Source organism: Nicotiana tabacum, chromosome 7, assembly GCF_000715075.1.
Source record: "Nicotiana tabacum cultivar K326 chromosome 7, ASM71507v2, whole genome shotgun sequence".
Taxonomy (NCBI): domain Eukaryota; kingdom Viridiplantae; phylum Streptophyta; class Magnoliopsida; order Solanales; family Solanaceae; genus Nicotiana; species Nicotiana tabacum.
Genome location: NC_134086.1, coordinates 125,031,615 through 125,047,580, shown reverse-complemented (window position 1 = coordinate 125,047,580; position 15,966 = coordinate 125,031,615). Strand labels below are relative to the sequence as shown.

Sequence of the window (15,966 nt, the reverse complement as noted above, 5' to 3'; positions counted from 1 at the left end):
AGAAGGATTTTAAAAAAAAGTTAGAAAAAAATAAAAATAAAGGACTTGTCATACGAAAAATGATAAAGAGATGCATACCGTGAGTTTTCACTTTCCAACCATGTAAATTGGAAATGGATTTCCACGTTTTTGCCTCCATAGGCACGACTCTCATGATTAAATCTACCTAACCACCGAAATTAGGAACGGGTTCCACATCTCCCATGGTTGCTATAGAAGAGCAAAAAAGGATGAAATTAGAAAAGAAGTTGAAATTCTTAAGAGGTAAGAACGGTAAGTAAAAAAAACTTACGTGCAAAGTTCCACTTCTCAGGGAAAGGGATATTTGTTTCACCCACCAAATCAACTGTGCATACCGCAACATAACGAGTGTTCCACCCGCGGTCCTTATCATCTTCAGGTCTTACTAAGACCCTTTTACTTCTTGCAGTTAGAGTAAAAACTCCATTGCGAAATAACTTGGGGTGGTAAAGATGAATAAGGCGGGGAAAGGAAAAATCAACACCGACTTTAACAGATAAATACCTCAAACAAGCCACTGTTCTCCATACAAGGGGACCAATTTGTCCCAAACAAATTTTGAAAAAACGACAGAAATCAAGTATGACTGGGTCAATAGCAGGAATAAATCCCAAAGTGAAGGGGTATGTATAAACAAAAGAAAATCCAATCCTAAAAGAAGATATTCTTTGATTTGGATTAGGGATTACTATACGAAAATCACTTCTCCAGTTGCAATCTTTTCGAACAATAGAAACCAAAGGTTCAGTGATTAAAGAAGGAAAAGTGTCAACTTTCTCTAAATTGACAACTTGCTCAAGAAGAGATTTCCTATCATTCTCAAAAGATAGGTCGTTGGGTACTATTTCCTCAACTAAAGGCTCTTGAAGAGGCTCAGGAAGTTCTTTACCTTTAGAGGAAGATTTCTTAGTGATAGAACTTCTGGAAATAGTACCAGAGCTAGAAGAAGGCATGACAGAACCAGAGGCACCACCACGAACGGATCCTAGGCTACGAAGCCTGCCTCCTCTTCCTCTTCTATGTCTACAGGGGCATTGGGAAAGCTATCAAGAATTGCGATTCTTTTAGGGTTAGGATTCGGAGATGCCATTGCAGAGAAAAGGATGAACTCAAGGAGAAAGGAGTAGAAATAAAGAGTAAATGATCTGTTAAGGGTTTATGAAGAAAAGGACAAAGGGAAAAAGGATATATATGTATATAATAGCAACCGTCAAGCAAAGAAGTGTAATGATGGAAAGCCTATAATAAAGGCAACTATCGCTTCGTGAATATAAGGGATGAATAAACCTTGGAAAAAGGCTGCAGAATTACAAAACCAATCGGAAGGTGACACGTGTGCAGAGCATTAAATAGAAAAGACAACTGGGGCGTCAGTACTGTCATAGCATTGATTACAACAAAAAATTCCCTTTTTGTGAAGGTCCACTTCCCAAATATTTAATGGATAAATAAATGAAAAGTGGGGGGACTATCTGTATTGGGAAAAAACTGAGTCTGAATATTGAAGATGACGTGTCATGACACGTGGACTAGTCAAAAGGTCAAAATGCAATGAATAGCCAAGAGGCACGGGAGACAACAGATAGGGGGAAAAGAAAGCAACATAGGTGTGGACCGTTACTAAAATAGGTACGAGTCTCGTACCTATTCGAGTCGTTTAAAGATTAAAGATCAGAAGAAGTTGAAGATACGAATCTGATGACGTAAAAGAATCCAAATACAGCATTAAATGTCAAATACGTTAGAGAATCTGAATTAAATAGAAATGATTGTGTAACGTTTCTTTTAAATATCATTTATTGCTCATAATTGCCTCATTAAGACAGAGACATTATATCTTCTCCTAGAATCAACTATAAAAGGGGAAAGACTCAACATCTGTAAGGACACGAAATACGATTGAGATCTTACTGAAATACAAAACTATTTACTGCTTTACCATCATTCTCAAAAATATTTTATTTTCGTCTCCTAATTATCAGTAACCCAAATTTCTTTCTAGCTTTGACCAAAGACTTAGATTTTTGGTTAAACAGTGCTGTTATGGTGTAATTTATTATTTTTGGAAACTATTTAAGTTTATGTATATTGGAAATACTTTTTTTTTTTTACATTATTAGTACGCGTAACAATTTAGCATATTACTAATATACTCTTTATTTCCATGATATATATATCAGCTGCGAAACCAACAAAGGCTTGTGGTATATTACCATATTAGTACTAATTATTTTAGTTTTGCAAGTCTAATATAACCGCAAGGAAACGAGAACGCAACAAGCGAAAGCGTAATATTACACATAATGTCTATGCATTGGCAGTCTGAAAAATATTTTCCTTAAAAGTAAGTGCAAGTAATTTTCTATACAAACATTAATTTGTAACCTTAAGAAAAAGGAAAATAATTTTTTTTCTATAATAAACGGAAGTATAATTTTTTTACACGATATCTCTATAACCTATTGTTGTGTTCCTCTATAAATACGAATTCGAGTCCCAAGTAATAAAGTATTTACTTTCTTCGTAGCAAGCTTGTGCAATAAACAATGGCTACGGTCCTATTAGTTCCCTCTTCTCTTCTCACAATATTACTTGTAATCATATTAGTACTAACTTCGCCTTCCACCACCCTCTCTAACCTATTAGATGCTCCTCCAAAAACACAAATATTAACCCCAAATATTATTATTACCACGTTATTAGCTCCTTCAACTAATTATTCCCATGATGTTAATGAAGATCGAAAACATGATCAGCTGCTTAAAGATTTCCAATTACCTCGTAAGTTGAAGCTTGACGGCGTTAATGCTCCGCCTCTTAATGATAATAAGAGTGATAATCATAAAAGCATAATCTTCAAGCTTATGTTTTGGGTTGGCGTTGTTGCTGCCGCTCTAGTTTTGGCCTTCATTCTGCTACTATGGTATTGGGGGTTTGGGATAGAATATGAATGTTTGCGATGTTGTATTTAGTATGAGAACTAAATTATGATTAAGTTACTTAATTACCTTACTTGAGCATTAATTTATTAATACCTTTTCAAGCAATAAGCACATTACTTAAATTAGCAAGTACTATCAGTAATTGTGTTCAATTTACTTATGCATGCTTGCATTCTCCTTTATTTTATCTTTTTTATTTCTTTCACGCATTCTTTTGGATGGGACTAAGTATGCCGTCATACTACAATATTTTTGAAATCCTTCGCATGCAGTGAAGTGCTTCCCTTTTTTTTCAGTCATAAGTCAAACTATAGAATTTTTTGTGTTTCGTTTGGAAGTATAATGTCATATCACATAAATTAAGCAGCTTATGATATATAATATCATAATATAAACTAAAAGTAGCTCATGAGTCATGTATGGAATAACATTACGCTTCATGTTGAGAAAATATTAAGCAATTGCAAACTATTGATGTATGTCTGAAAAAACTATCGAAGTGTAAATTATTTGATTCTTCAATTAAATTCACATACACACCATAGTGTATATATATATATGCCAACTGTTTTGGGATGGCTGAAGTGTAAATTATAAAAGCAAGCCTAACTAATCAACTATAATTAACGAAGTGAAAGAAAGCATTTCTTATATGGAAAAAAAAGTCCCACTCCCTCGTGCCGTTAATGCTGTTATGGTGTAATTTATTCATCTTGGAAGATATTTAGGTTTATGTATATTGGAAATATTTTTTTGTGTTATTATTCGTATATATGTATCTAACAAATTTAGCGAATCACTAATTAAATTGTTATTACTTGTTGGAATATATATACTCAACCATGAAAAATATTTTTGCAATCATGATAACCAGAGAAATTGTATGACTTAGTGCCTAAACTTGGAAACTTAGAAAAAAACTTGAAAACGTTAGAATTTGTTAAAACAGACGATTCTGCAAGGCCAAGAATGGGAAGAAAAGATAAAGAAAGATCAATATAGAGAAGAATCTTGAGGTCGCCTGATAATTCAGCGACCCACTTTAAATACAGTTTTTATTTGAAATTCCAGCAGGTCGACTTTAAAACGAGAGCTGATGAACTGCATGCACAGGCAGATCTAGGATTTTTCAAAACATGAGTGTACCAATAAAAAATAAAAAAAGATTAGTTATCTCCTATAGCAAAGGTTAATATCTTATTTATTTTAAATAAATACCCTTTTAAAAAATTATATTCCATAGCTACATTTTGATTTTTTATAGCCAAATATCTATTTATGGTCATCTCCTACCCTTAAGCCATAAAATAAGCTTTGTATTATTTCTCTCTCTCATATCCCCTCAAATTTCTCCTATCCCCTACCCCATATCTATTCTCCCTCTCTTTCTACTTCCCGATCTCATATCCTCTTTTCTTCTTTCTTGTACAATTTCAACAATTGTACAACAACAGTTACCTCCTCTTTTCTCCGTTGTCGCCGGCGGTGAAGGCCATTTCTGGTGTCGCCGGATTATAGGTAACTAATCCTACAAAAGGATTATAAGCCTTTGTCGCCGGCAGATTCTGGACAAAAGTTTCCCTTTTGTAGGATTACTACTTCTAGAATTCCCAAATTCAAAAATGGGTAAAAACGATTTCTTTAACCCCAAAGGCAATTGCGAATCGAATCAAAGCTAAGGGATTACAAAAGCTACGATGGTACTGCCAGATGTGTCAGAAACAATGTACAGGATGCGTGGGAACAGTGAGATTCATGGTTTTTGCTTGACGGTGGATTCGTCGAAAATTAGGTTTGTTCTTAAATAAAGGCGACGGATTTTTGGGCTGAGTAACTTGATTTCTGTTAATATATTTCAATGTATTTTCAACGTATCATGCTGTATTTTCATGTATTTCATTGTATTTATTGTCTTTTTTTTTCATTGTAATTCAATATATCTCGTTGTATTTAATGTATTTCATTGTATTTCAATATATCTCGCTGTATTCTATGTATTTCACTGTATTCATTGTCTCGCTATATGCCATGAATGTATTCATATGTTTTTTTAATTAATATAATTTATGTATTCAGATGTATTATATAATTTCTCTGAAGATTGGTATGTTTTTGGGGTATTTTTCGGTTGAGAATCTTTTTTATAACTGAAAATACAAAATTTATGTATTATAATTGAGTTTGTTGAGTTATATTAGGAGTCTATTATGTTAATTGATTCACATTCCGTTTTAAAAACAACGTAATCCCCCATTTCACGTCGTGAATGTAGTTGAATACAATAATCTATCCAACTGTAATCCCATGTTTCACTCCATGAATACAGTCAAATACACTCGAATACAATAACTGATTAGCTGGACTTCCCTGATTCACGCCTATTTTTGCTATTGTATTCATGAATACAATAGCTTAAATACATCAAATACATCTTATAACCACAGAAAAGGTATCTATAATCCGTAATATAGCAAATGGTATCTATAGATGGCAAATTACTAATAAAAGATAGTGTTTTATGAAAATTTCTCAATAAAAAAAACTATTAAGTAGTGCGAATTGATCCATGTTCGTATAGGTAAATAACCCTTTATTCAATTAAGTGCACCATTCAATTGATTTGAAGCATGAGTGCCAACACATAATACTAGACCAATTTTAAATATTATGTACATAAAATATTGAGTTTGATGAATATTCACGTGCCCCATGATTTAGGTTATAAATCCGCCACTGTGCATGCATATGGTAGGTAATTATTCTGTTTGATTTAACATATATTAGTGTATGGGTCAAAATCTGTCCATACGGGGATTAGCACTAAAAGGAATGGTAAGGAGTCGACGAAGCCGTGGTTGTACCCGCAAGGCGTAATAACAACAAGTATCTTGGCCACTGCCGAGATCGAGCCGTCAAAAAACTTGTACGACAAAGTAAATATCGTGATACTCGAGGGAGGCGACATGAAGTACAATCAAGGGATGAAGGCATTCTGGTTAAGGACCGTTGGACAAAAGGGAATGCGGATAATATATATATGAGGTAAATATACAAGGAAGGGAGGCCTTCATTTCCTAGAGAGGGAAGAGGTGAATAAAACCGAGAAAAAGGCTTAGATAGTGAATACAAATCTCTGTAAATGTGATTATTGAATCGACAAAGATAGATCTCCTCAATGTCGATGTCATCCCATCTTTTCCGTCTTTATCACTACATCATGGGATAATGTGGCAAGAATGTAAGCCGATCATTTATATTTGATACATGTGATCCCAGAAAGTTTATAAACTTGATTATATCTTATTCTCTTATTCAATGTACTTAGATCTAGAGTTAATTATCTTTGGCTAAGATTTGTCCTCTATTTTCTTCATTAATTAGTTTAACAAAAGGATTGATACTTTTTGGTCACACAATTTGGCGCCATCTGTAGGGATTTCTTAGTTAAATTTGTAGTTTCCTTTAGATCTAAAACCAACCAAGTATCACTTCCAGGCTATCACATCCTCACCATCTCGGTATAAACACCAACTCGAAAAAGTGATAGATAAGCTTTTGAGATAACCGAACCAATCTAGGAGAGATCTCTACATGAAATCGAAATTATATCTGATGTCTATGAAAAACCCATGCCTCATCTGTATCGATGGATTTGGCACGTCATATGCATGTTTAAAGTAGGATCACGATCACTACTCACTTAGCATGATCGCAATCATGTTTGGTGTATTCACCTTATATACCAGCCTGTACTCCTACCTCTTAGGAAGGAACGATAGCCTACTGTGTGACTCTTTTAAATAACGGGCGTATTCTGCCTTATTTTCGTACCCACACGCACTGTGATTTATGAACAAAGTATAACATGTTTCCCTTACTGTTTGCGCATATCGGACGGGATCGGATTAGGACTCGGTTTCAATATCCCAACGGGCAAGGTAAGTCCAACCCATGAGAAGCCTAGACGCGACTAATGATGAAGCCAAACACGGCTGTCAAATCTGAAACCGCCATTCGAGCACGGGGCGAAGTGAATGATCCTACAACGCCTTTCCCCGATTTACCAGGCCAAGGTAACAGGCAATTTCGTTTGGATTTAACTTATCACACTCTCTTTTTGGTTCTGAACAGGAACATATGCATTCTCACATGTACGCGAACAAGGAACGAATGCCACCAAACACACCAGGAAAATATTCTCTACCATACCATCTCGCAAGCAATGACCGAGCAAAGCCCCCCAAGCCCTACCGTACTAAAAATAACAGAAACAACTCAGAACATGTCGACATTACTAAGAAACAATCTCCAGAATTGGGGATTGAGCGATGGGCCCATGAAACGCACAATACTCTCCAATGAAAGCAAAGTTAAAAAAATCGGGACTCATCCCGACGCACAATACTCTCCAACGAAAGCAAAGTTAAACAAACCGGGACTCATCCTGACACACAATACTCTCTAATGAAAGCAAAGTTAAACAAATCGGGACTCATCCCAATGCACGGTACTCTCCAATGAAAGCAAAATTAAGCAAACCGGGACTCACCCCGATGCATGCATAAACAATACGACGATGGGTAATGTTCTCCAATAAATGTAATGCAGCGGGTTACGAATCGATCTCGCTCGAATTAACACCTTACGGCCATCAGCCATCGCCAAATGAAAGGAAAGTTCGACCTCGCTCGAATTTAGAACGGGTTATAATTTTGACCTTGCTCGAATTAACACCCTACGACCATCGACCATCGCCAAACGAAAGGAAAGTTTGACCTCGCTCGAATATACAACGGGTTACAATTTCGATCTCGCTCAAATTAACACCCTTACGGCCATCGGCCATCGGCAAATAAAAGGAAAGTTCGACCTCGCATGAATATATAACGGGTTACAATTTTGACCTTGCTTGAATTAACACCCTTACAGCCCTCGACCATCGCCAAGTGGAAGTAAAAATTCGCCCACCCAAATCAACAAATCAAAGCTTGACCCCGTCAAACTCATAACGGGTCATAGTTCGGTCTCACACGAGCTCGCCCCTGCCATCGCTAAACTCGCCATAAAAAATTAACTCCGCCCAAGTTGGCAACTCTAAATTCGACCTCGTTCGAATATATAAGTCAAGAATGACTTCGCCCAAGTTGGCAACTCTAAGTTTGACCTTGTTCGAATATATAAGTCAATAATGACTTCGCCCAAGTTGGCAACTCTAAGTTTGACCTTGTTCGAATATATAAGTCAAGATTGACTTCGCCCAAGTTGGCAACTCTAAGTTCGACCTCGTTCGAATATATAAGTCAAGATTGACTTCGCCCAAGTTGGCAACTCTAAGTTCGACCTTGTTCGAATATACAAGTCAAGATTGACTTCACCCAAGTTGGCAACTCCAAGTTCGACCTCGTTCGAATATATAAGTCAAGATTGACTTCGCCCAAGTTGGCAACTCCAATTTCGACCTCGCTCGAATATACAAATCAAAACTAGCTTCGCCCAAGTTGGCAAGTCTAAATTCGACCTCGTTCGAATATACAAATTAGGGTTGATTCCGCCCAAGTTATCAAATCAAAAGTCAACCTCGCCCGAACTTGCAGATCCGAAGTGACTTCATTCAAACTCACGTAATAAGATCCGACCTCGCTTGGATCAACAAACTAAATCCGCTCTCATTCGAATTCCCAATTAAAAGATCAGGGACTCATCATGGAGAAATCCGAAGATCTCCTCCCTAAGAAAGAAAAAACAAAAAAATGGGAGAGAAGGAGAAGAAAGTCAAAAGATAAATAAGCAAAGGTGAAGCAACTATTTTATTCAAATGTACGTGCACAATAGTCGTTCCTTACAAAAGGCCAAAACAGGACCTAAAGAAAAAGATGAAAACAAACAACAAAAGAATAAAAAAGACTAAGTACAAAGTTGCAACAAAGTTTCACTCGGCGTCATCTCCAACGCCGTTCTCCCCAGCATCATCATCATCAGAAGGAGGCCCATCCTCAATATCAATGCCCTCACCAGCCTCCGATGTCGCAAGGTCGTAACCGCAGGCAATACGAGCCTCACATGCCTTCGCCTGAGCATCTTCAAAGGCGGCCTCAGGAACACTCCTCGCCTCCCACAAACCCTTGTATTTGTCACATTGGGCCTCGACATGAACCCATAACTCATACAGGCGGTGGGGAATAGTAGCCGATGCAGACTCTTGAGGGGGAGCTTGAGCCAATAACTGTGCCTTCTCAGCTTTAAGAGTCGCAACTCGATCTCCCAAGCTCGAAGCATCCCGATCAAGTTTACCAATTCGCTCCTCGAGCCGTGCCTCCCTCAGCATGGCTATCGCCCTCTCAGATTCCTGCTCGAACTTGAGGACACAGATAATGTCTTCTAGTGCCACTGCCATCACTAAAGCCAACACTCGAGCACCCTCGGCTCTCTATAACTCGGCCACCTTCTTTGCCCATTCTGCACTAAGAGCGTCGACTCCAGCAGCATTTTGCTCAAGCTAAGCTCGTAAAGACAACACCTTCGCCTGAAGGTCCTCGCACTCTGCGGCAACCCCTTTTCCCATCTCAAGCTCCTCGTCTTTGGCGTAAAACAACTCCTCAAGCTCACTACATCTGCAGATAGACTGCATCAGTTCCTCATCTCTTGTCTCCAACTCCTCCCTAGCAGACTGGGTACTAGCACCCGTTCTAAGTTGCTCGCGCATCTCACGGCACCTGTTGCGATGGTACTTCTCGGCTATTTTCAGAAAAATCTCGGCCCGTGTTTCAGCCTACGAGCGCTCTCAATCTCCAGTATGTAAGTCTAAAAAAAAGAGGGGGGGGGGGATAGAGTCAGTAAAGACAAAGGTCCCAAAATAAAGAAAACAAAAGGGAACTCACCCTTAGGCCCATCGCAACCACACCGCATGACAACCCAGAGTCGCTAACCTCCTGAAGAGATCTGCTTTCAGCGGCAGAGCATTGAATATCGAACTGCGGCACCAAATCCACCGTGTTCGCAATAGGTTGAAATCCAACAAAATCTCGAGGATGCAGGAAATGCCTTCTGCTCTTACCTCAGCCCTGGTAAAGACCTCCTCGAACATCCTCATGTCCTCAGGGTCAATGTCGGAGTCGGATTCATAATCTTCAACCATGATGCCCTTCCCCCTCTCATTGACCGAAGAAAGGGCGCGATTCTGCCGAGATGTCGATGGGCCGTCTGAAATAGTAACGGCAGCCTCCGAACTTTGTCCTTCCGCCACTATAGCCCCTTGAACGCTCGCAACAGGTGTCGTCTCCACGTCTAGTCTTGCACCACCGCCGATTTTGGGTACCGTCGAAGCAAGATCTCCCCTCGAAGGCGTTTTGGCCAGAGAATCCCCTTCTAACACTAACCTTGGTCTCTTCGATTGGGCCTCTCCACTATTGACGCGAAAAGATTTGCCCGTTGAACGGACTGCGGGGATCGGAGTCTCAGGTTGAGGAGTAACTTCCAAGCGTACGACTTCAGCCATGGGCACGGTCCGAGGAGCAACCAGAATTCATACGCCCTTGCCTGCAGTAGCTCTTGGTGCAAGCCGCGCAGAGGGAACCGGTTGACGGAATACTATCGAAGGAGACCTCGTCCTTCTCACTCCTCTCCGACATATCAATAAGGAAGGATTTGATCATATAATGACAAGGTTAAAGAAATTGTGAAGCAGAGGACAAAGCAAAACCACAACAAGCCAACTCACCATTAAGAGGCTTGCGCCCAAACTTTTCATGGAAAGGTGCCCACTCACGAATCCCCATCATGTGGGGGAGAATTGCGCTCACCCACTCGCGGATATCGACAACTAGAGGGGGAGGAAGTCTCTCGGCTACAAAAACAAAAGCAAATCCTCAGTGAAGTCGTTAAAGAGAGGCGATCGATGGCCGTCTTAAGAAAAAATTGCACAAAGTAAATGGAAAGGAAAACTCACTAGCGAAATTCCACATCTTAGAAAACCCTGTTGGGTTCGACACGACGTGCTCTGTCCGGACATAGAAGTAGCTCTCCCAAAAATGGCGATTGGCCTTATCGTCCATCTCACCACCAAACTCTTGGTTCCTCGATGACGCATATGAATCATCGTACCTTGAAGAAAATGGGGGGCGAAGAGGTGGAGTATGTGCCCTAGAGAAATTCCTCGGCCGGCCAGCTCCGCATACTTGATGAGCATGAGGAAGAGATTATACGCATACAGAGAGAGTTGAGCCGAGCACACCTCATAGAAGTGGCAGAAATCCACCACCAAGGAAGGAAGGGGAAGCGTGTACCCAATGACAAAGGGATACGCATAAAATGCGCAGTAGCCCAGGCGGTGTAAGTGCACTATATCCTTATCCGCTGGCACCATTTCAATATGATCGAGGATCCCCTATTTGGCTTTGAACGCCATGATCGCCGCAACATCTATCGTGGAAGGAACGGGCTTCGATTCGTCTCTGGCAGGGCTGTTAAAATCGATCCTCACCTTCCTAGACGAGGAACCACCTCATCCACCATCGAAAATCCTTCGTCTTCCACCACTTCCACTTCCTCTTCGAGTAAGGATATGTCATTCTCCAGCACCGGAGCACCTACAGCTTTGTCAGAGTGGGAAGAAGTACTAGCCATTTGTTTTCTCTGATCAAAAGAAATGAAGATGATGAAGGAAAAAGACAATGGTCACAACGAATCCTAGTAGAAGCAGAAATATGAGAGATCAAAGAAGGAGGAGAAAATTTGTGAATTTCTCTCTTAAGCAATAGAAAAACGTAACATTCGAATGAGAGTCTTCCCCCTATTTATAGGGATATAAAAGCCCTGAACGGGAAAACCAATAGCCGCCAGTTAGAAAATGGAAAGGGCACAGGAAACAACACAATACCTAGGAAACGTGTGCCATAATGATGCACGGGGAACATTGATGACATCCTGAACCGACGTGACAGTCCAATTTTGAACTGACGTAATGGTCCGACGCAATTCTCAAAGCGTCACATCGCTACCTCGCGATGAGGTTCTCGCCCCTCTTATAAAGCGTTCAGATTTCTCCAAATTTTTGAATCAACAGAGTCCGCCCATCGAGCTCACCAAGAGGCGATCCCAACAGGCGGAGGGACTAACTGTATGGGTCAAAATATGTCCACACGGGGATTAGAACTAAAAGGAATGATAAGGGATTGACTAAGCCGTGGTCGTACCCGCAAGGTGTAATAGCAACAAGTATCTCGGCCACTACCGAGATCGAGCCGTCAAAAAGCTTGTACGATAAAGTATATGTCGTGATACTTAAGGGAGGTGACGTGAGGTACAATCAAGGGGTGAATGCATTCTGGTTAAGGACCGTTGGATAAAAGGGAACACTGATAATATATATAGGAGGTAAGAAGACAAGAAAAGGGGGGCTTTCTCTCCTGGAGAGAGAAAACGTGAAGAAAACCAAGAAAAAGTTTAGATAGTGAATACCAATCTCTGTAATCGTGATTAATTGAATCGACAAAGATAGATCTCGTCAATGTCGATGACATCCTATCTTTTTTGTCTTTATAACTACATCATGGGATAATATGTCAAGAATGTAAGCCTATCATTTATATTTGATATCTTATATGATCCCAGGAAATTTATAAGCTTTATTATATCTTATTCTCTTATTTAATGTACTTAGATCTAGAGTTAATTATTTTTGGCTAAGATTTATCCTCTATTTTCTTCATTAATTAATTAACAAAAAGATTGATACTTTTTGATCAAACAATTACGTTTTTCTTTTTCCAGAAGTTGTGTTCTTGATGAGACTAATTCCATTTTGTGATTGTCACATATGCCAATAATTATTTGAGATTTCAAAAGCGCTGCACATGCTTTCTGCCCTATTTTCTAAATTTGTATTGATTCCAAAAAATTGTAGGCCCTTCGTAATAATCTTCTTTTATGTGATTTTAGGTTTGAGAAAAAATTAATGATCCGGAACTAGAGACTATTAATACTAATGTTGAAGATATATGATGATATCACATTTTAAGGGAATATATTCCTGAGTCTTATCAAGGTTTTAGTCCATTAATTGTTGCTTTAAAATTCTACACTAAATATAAAATAGTAATACTTTCACAACTACAACTAATTGTCAATTTCATTCTTGAAGATGAAGGTAAAAAAATTCACCTAAACTGGTTTCAAAATTTATATATCAATGATTTTTTTATTACTTATTTCACCGCGTAACCCAATTAGAAGCACTTCAAATTTTAGTATTAGACATCCATTTGTGTAAAATAGTAGCCCAAAACAGCCTGGATTACAGCATACAATGTTGTATTAAGGTCAAAATACAACTATATACGACCAATTTATTAGAAGTGGCCTTTCGTCCTTTCTATTTTTGCTGCGAGGAATATATGGTTGTACTATACTTTTAGCTATAAACATCAAGCCAAAATGGGTGATTTGGAAATGTTCTTATATATTTAAAGTCATTGTCAAAGCAGTTACTAATTAGGTGATGATTGAACATAATTAAGAGGAGGAAATTAAATTAAATTAAATTAAAGGAGAATATATTAAGCTGTGAAATAAAGACCATTTCAAGTTGGCACTCCCAGAAAAATTCAAATATAAGAGTTATACTCCATCTATTTTCTAATTATTAAGAAGCAGTCGCTGTTAAAACAACGCGTTAGTTTACAGAGTAAAACCTTATTGCTTTCCTGTATAAATACTGTATCCATTTTCCTTTTTCCCTCCATTCCCGGCTTTAATTCCATTTACTAAAAATCAGCTGAAATAACACCATTCCTACTTTAATTTTGTTTTAGTTTCTTGAACTCCTAGTCTTCTTCTTTTATCCTTTTGTGTTAATTCTGATCATTAATCTCAAACTACCATGAGGAGTGATATGGCTAAATGGTCAAGTTTCTTGACCTTTTTTTTAGTAGTTTTTTCCAGCTTTACTTTCACTGTTTCATTGGCATCCTTAAAGGTTGGTTTCTACCAATCAAATTGTCCAAATGCAGAAGCCATTGTGAGAAAAACAGTGAATAAAGCTGTGTCTCGCAACCCTGGACTTGGTGCTGGCATTATCAGGATGCATTTTCATGATTGCTTTGTTAGGGTACGTAACTATATATATATACTATTCTTTTAATTTAGCTATCTCCATTAATTTCTAACCAAACAAAATATAGGGTTTTCATGTTGTATATGTTTTTATATTATACAGGGTTGTGATGCTTCTATCCTTTTGGACTCAACTCCTGGAAATCCAACAGAAAAAGAACATCCAGCAAACAATCCAAGCTTACGAGGCTACGAAGTAATCGACGCAGCAAAAGCAGCGCTAGAATCTGTATGCCCACAAACAGTATCCTGTTCAGATATAATTGCATTTGCTGCGAGAGACAGTGCCTATAAACTTGGAGGCATCAGATATTCAGTACCAGCAGGCCGTCGCGACGGGAGAGTATCCATTTTAGACGAACCAAACGAACATCTTCCACCATTTACCTTCAATGCTAAACAATTAGAAGAAAATTTTGCGAGAAAAGGACTTTCTTTAGATGAAATGGTGACCCTTTCTGGTGCACATTCTATTGGAAGAACTCATTGTTCTTCTTTTTCAAGCAGACTTTACTCATTCAATTCTACTCACACACAAGATCCTTCAATGGATCCAAGATTAGCCAAACAATTGAGAAAAAGATGTCCATCTCCTAATAATGATGGGACTGGAAATGATCCAACTGTTCCACTTGATGTTGTTACTCCAAATAGGTTGGACAATAAGTACTATGTTAATTTGAAGAATCATAGGGGATTGTTAACCTCGGACCAGACCCTATGGAACAGTCCTTTAACGGCTGGAATGGTGAGGAGTAATGCAATTCATGGTGTAAATTGGGCTCGTAAATATGCAGCTGCAATGGTGAAGATGGGATCCATTGAGGTTATGACTGGCAAGCAGGGAGAGATTAGGAAGAACTGCAGGGTTGTGAATTAGTGGGTGATTTTTTTTTTTTTTTTTTCAAATCTTTTAATCCTAAAGTGTAATCATTTTTTAATTTTTCAAAAGTGCATCTGAATTTTTCCAACTGTAATTTAGATTTTTTTGATTATTTTTATTGAAAAGAAAGGACGACCCAATGAATTTTTCCAGCTGGATTTTATTTGATTATTTTGGTTAGAACCTTATTTTAACTAATTAAATCTAAACTATTTGATTATAAAAATGACAAGTATCTCCCATCCAAGTAAAAACTTGGGGAAAATGGAGAGGAAGGAAATGAAGAGGAGTTCCATCCATGAAATTAGGAAGTCATTAGTGTTAGAGCAGAATTTGGAGTTTATGTGTTTAGGATTTTACCTTTTATTATGTATATATGTTTCAAATTAATAGTATGTACACATTTAATAGACTTCAAAAGACAAATATAAGATTTAAACTAAAGTTAATGGGTTCAGCCTAACCATAATCTGTATTCTAACTCCCCTTGCCAATCATTATATTTTGGTACGATTTTTCACCAACGCAAGGTGACAAGTTTTTGAGATGATAAGAAAACTTTCTTCCATCTAAAAAAGCTAATCAAGACTCGTTCATCGATTCAATTTGACCTTTTCATATTACTACAAAAATCTATTTCAAAATTATAATTTATTTTATTCCATCTTAGTTTGAGATTCTATTTCTATAATCCTACATTTAGCCCTTCATAGTACATGCATATAGGACCAAATCAAACTCACACTGACAACTCGAATTTTCTTTCTTTCCTTAATTGGGTGTTAATTAAACACAAGGTGTTGTATGGTCTTCAGGCTTATTTAGAGTATGTTCTTCTGTTTAGTTATCCTAAAATATTATGTCAGTACTGCTTGTAATAACCAATAGCTAATTCTTGAATTTTTGTTGGCGTTCCTAACATAAACGATTATGCTTGGTAAGAGAAATTCAATCCAAAGATTATTATCGAAGTTGATGCCAAGTTTTTTATAGTATTAGAATTAATCAATC

General features: G+C 38.0%; 1 protein-coding gene across 1 annotated transcript; it reads left to right on the top strand.

Moving 5' to 3' along the window:
- Window positions 1-13,714: 13,714 nt before the first annotated feature.
- On the top strand, window positions 13,715-15,120 carry LOC107823423 (peroxidase 5-like). Its single transcript, XM_016650063.2, has 2 exons — window positions 13,715-14,067; window positions 14,176-15,120. Exons 1-2 carry the CDS (start codon window positions 13,840-13,842, stop codon window positions 14,950-14,952), a joined length of 1,005 nt encoding a protein of 334 aa, XP_016505549.1. The 5' UTR covers window positions 13,715-13,839; the 3' UTR covers window positions 14,953-15,120.
- Window positions 15,121-15,966: the final 846 nt, after the last annotated feature.